General features: G+C 47.1%; 1 protein-coding gene across 1 annotated transcript in view; it reads right to left on the bottom strand.

The window, feature by feature from the left end:
- Positions 1-1,269: 1,269 nt before the first annotated feature.
- LOC114626870 (cytochrome P450 1A2) overlaps positions 1,270-2,782 on the bottom strand; it is a 5,539-nt gene continuing 4,026 nt past the window's right edge. The window contains exon 6 of the mRNA XM_028774400.1: positions 1,270-1,645. Coding sequence (XP_028630233.1) covers positions 1,351-1,645 — 295 coding nt within the window. The 3' untranslated portion in view covers positions 1,270-1,350. The remainder of the gene's footprint in view (positions 1,646-2,782) is intronic.

The raw sequence follows: 2,782 nt of genomic DNA on the forward strand, positions 1-2,782 counted from the left end.
TTCTCTGTGTAGCTCTGGCTGTCCTGGAACTCACTCTGTAGACCAGACTGGCTTCGAACTCAGAAATCTGCCTGCCTCTGCCTCCCAAGCGCTGGGATTAAAGGCTTGCGCCACCACTGCCCGGCGACATTAACTTCTCATTAGACATATGGTTTGCAATTATCTTCCATTCGATAAAATGTATTTCCACCTTCTCCCCGTGTGTGTGTGTGTGTGTTGTGTGTGTGTTTGGTGTGTTATGTATATGTGTACATGTATTCGGAGGTGTGCGTGCCCAAATCATGCACATGTGTTCAGAGCTCAGGAGAGTGTGTGAGGTTTCTTCCTCTATCACTCTGCCTTGTTACTCTAAGACAGGGTTTCTCACTGAACCTGGAGCTGGCAGTTTGGCTAGACTAGCCAGTAAGCTTCCCAGGATCTACTTGTCTCTGTCCCATAGCTTTGGGTTTACAGGCAGGTATAGCCGTGTCCCTGTTTTACATGGGTGCTTGGGATTTGAACTTCGGTCATCATGCTTGCACAGCAATTGCTTTTACCCACAGAGTCATCCCCTCAGGTCTCTGTTTTCACTCTCTAGTGAACTCAAATACATCTGAAGATGCTATTCTTCCCTGACTATGAGAAGTCGCACCTTCTACTTCAGGATAGGACATAGGAGCGACCAATCCACCACAGGCTTGATTCCTTCCTCTCTGTCCCTTTCAAGTGTCCAAACATTTAACTCCTAGAAGAACAGCATAAGGAGAAAGCAGTAAACTAAGCACCCACCGTGACTATGAGGAAACAGACTGAGGCTTGTTTTTGAGTCCCAGGATTCAAGAAAGCAAGGCCTATGACCCTACATGACAACATAAATGAACCTGGAAAGAACTGTGTTGAGTGAAGAGAGCCAGCTAGTCACAGACCATAACTCACTGGATTTATATGAAACAGCCAGAGTAGGAAAATCTATTGAGTCAAAAACTAGATTAGCATGTGGTGCAGCAAGCAAGACAGGATAGGAGGAATATTTTTTTTTGTTTGTTTTTTTGAGACAGGGTTTCTTTGTGTAGCCCTGGCTGTCCTGGAACTCACTCTGTAGACCAGGCTGGCCTCGAACTCAGAAATCCACCTGCCTCTGCCTCCCAAGTGCTGGGATTAAAGGCATGCGCCACCACCGCCCGGCTGGATAGGAGGAATTTTAAATCATAAATCTTAATGGGTATGGGTTTAGGGTGAACATGAAAGACAATATTGTAAAATTGACTGGAGATGAATTAAATGGGGGAAAGAATTGTTCCTCAGAAAAGCTGTTATCTAAAGAAAGGAAAAGAAACAAGGGTGACGGCCCCACTCATGCCTCGGCCATCTTCACTTGGAAAAGCGTGGCCATGCCTGGATGTGTTCACAGGTCCTGGGCTTCATGGTCAACCCATAGTTGGGTGTCAGGTCCACCTTCACGCCCGGTGGCACACTGAACTCCAGCTGCTGCAGGAGGATGGCTAAGAAGAGGAAGACTTCCCACTTGGCCGGGATCTCCCCGATGCACCGGCGCTTTCCCAAGCCGAACAGCATCACCTTTTCACTCTGTGTCTTGTCGATGGCTGAGTTGTTATTGGTAAGAAACCGCTCTGGGCGGAACACAAAGGGGTCTTTCCACTGCTTCCTGCGGGAGGAACAGACGGGACCTGAGCTGTGTGGACTGCGTGGGGAAGGTACCAACTTTGCCGTTTATTTCCTTTCGTTACTGTTCCATTTGTGTTGCTTTTGAGACTGGATCTCTTGCATCTAAAGTTGGTCTTAAACACCATTCATGACACCAGGGTCACCCCTCTGCCTCCACCTCCCAAGTACTGGGATTACAAGATGTGCTACCACACCCGGTGCTTCAGATGAAACCTGGGCCCTTGTGCATGGCAGGTCAGCACTCTACCAAAGAACTGCACCTCCAGTCATATTAACGAATTTTTTTTTTGTTGTTGTTTTGTTTTTCGAGACAGGGTTTCTCTGTGTAGCCCTGGCTGTCCTGGAACTCACTCTGTAGACCAGGATGGCCTCGAATTCAGAAATCTGCCTGCTTCTGTCTCCCAAGTGCTGGGATTAAAGGCGTGCATCACCACTGCCTGGCTATTTTTTATTTTTAAATTTTTATTTTTATCTATTTCCTTGTGTGTGCATGTGGAGGACAGATGACAACTTATAAGGGTTGGTTCTCTCCTTCTTTTATGTGAGGTCTGAGGGTTGAGCTTGGGGTGGTAGGTGTGGCAGCACACACCTTTACCTAATGAAACATTTCCATGGTCCAAGATAGTGGCTTTAATATTTGTTTAGTTCTTTTTTTTTTTTTTGGTGTGTGTGTGTTTCTGGAAACTGGACCTAGGGCCTTCTGCATCACGTATACTACCAGCAAGCTATTGAAAGAAGGAGGACATGTTTCTCTCCTCCCCTTCCCAACAGGCCAGTAGCACGGGACCTCAGTACTCGCTCAGCCTATGCTCATTCTTCTGACTGAAAGTTGACAATACACACACAGAAGGCGTTCTCACATTCAATATGCCCTGGCATAGATGGACCTCCTACCTACAGTTTAGAGTGGACTTTCCCAAGGAAGTCATTAGACAATTCCCATAAATCATTTCCAGGCTCATCAGACTGGAACCTTGGGGCATGAGGAAACTTCCTAGTTAATTTCCCCTTCCTTCCTTTCTTCTATTTTTCCTTCTCCCTCTACCTCCCTCCCTCCCTCACTCCCTCGCTTCCTCCCTTCCTCCCTTCCTCCCTTCCTTGTTTCCTCCCTTCCTCC

This window comes from Grammomys surdaster, unplaced genomic scaffold (genome assembly GCF_004785775.1).
Source record: "Grammomys surdaster isolate TR1022 unplaced genomic scaffold, NIH_TR_1.0 241, whole genome shotgun sequence".
In the NCBI taxonomy this organism is placed as follows: Eukaryota; Metazoa; Chordata; class Mammalia; order Rodentia; family Muridae; genus Grammomys; species Grammomys surdaster.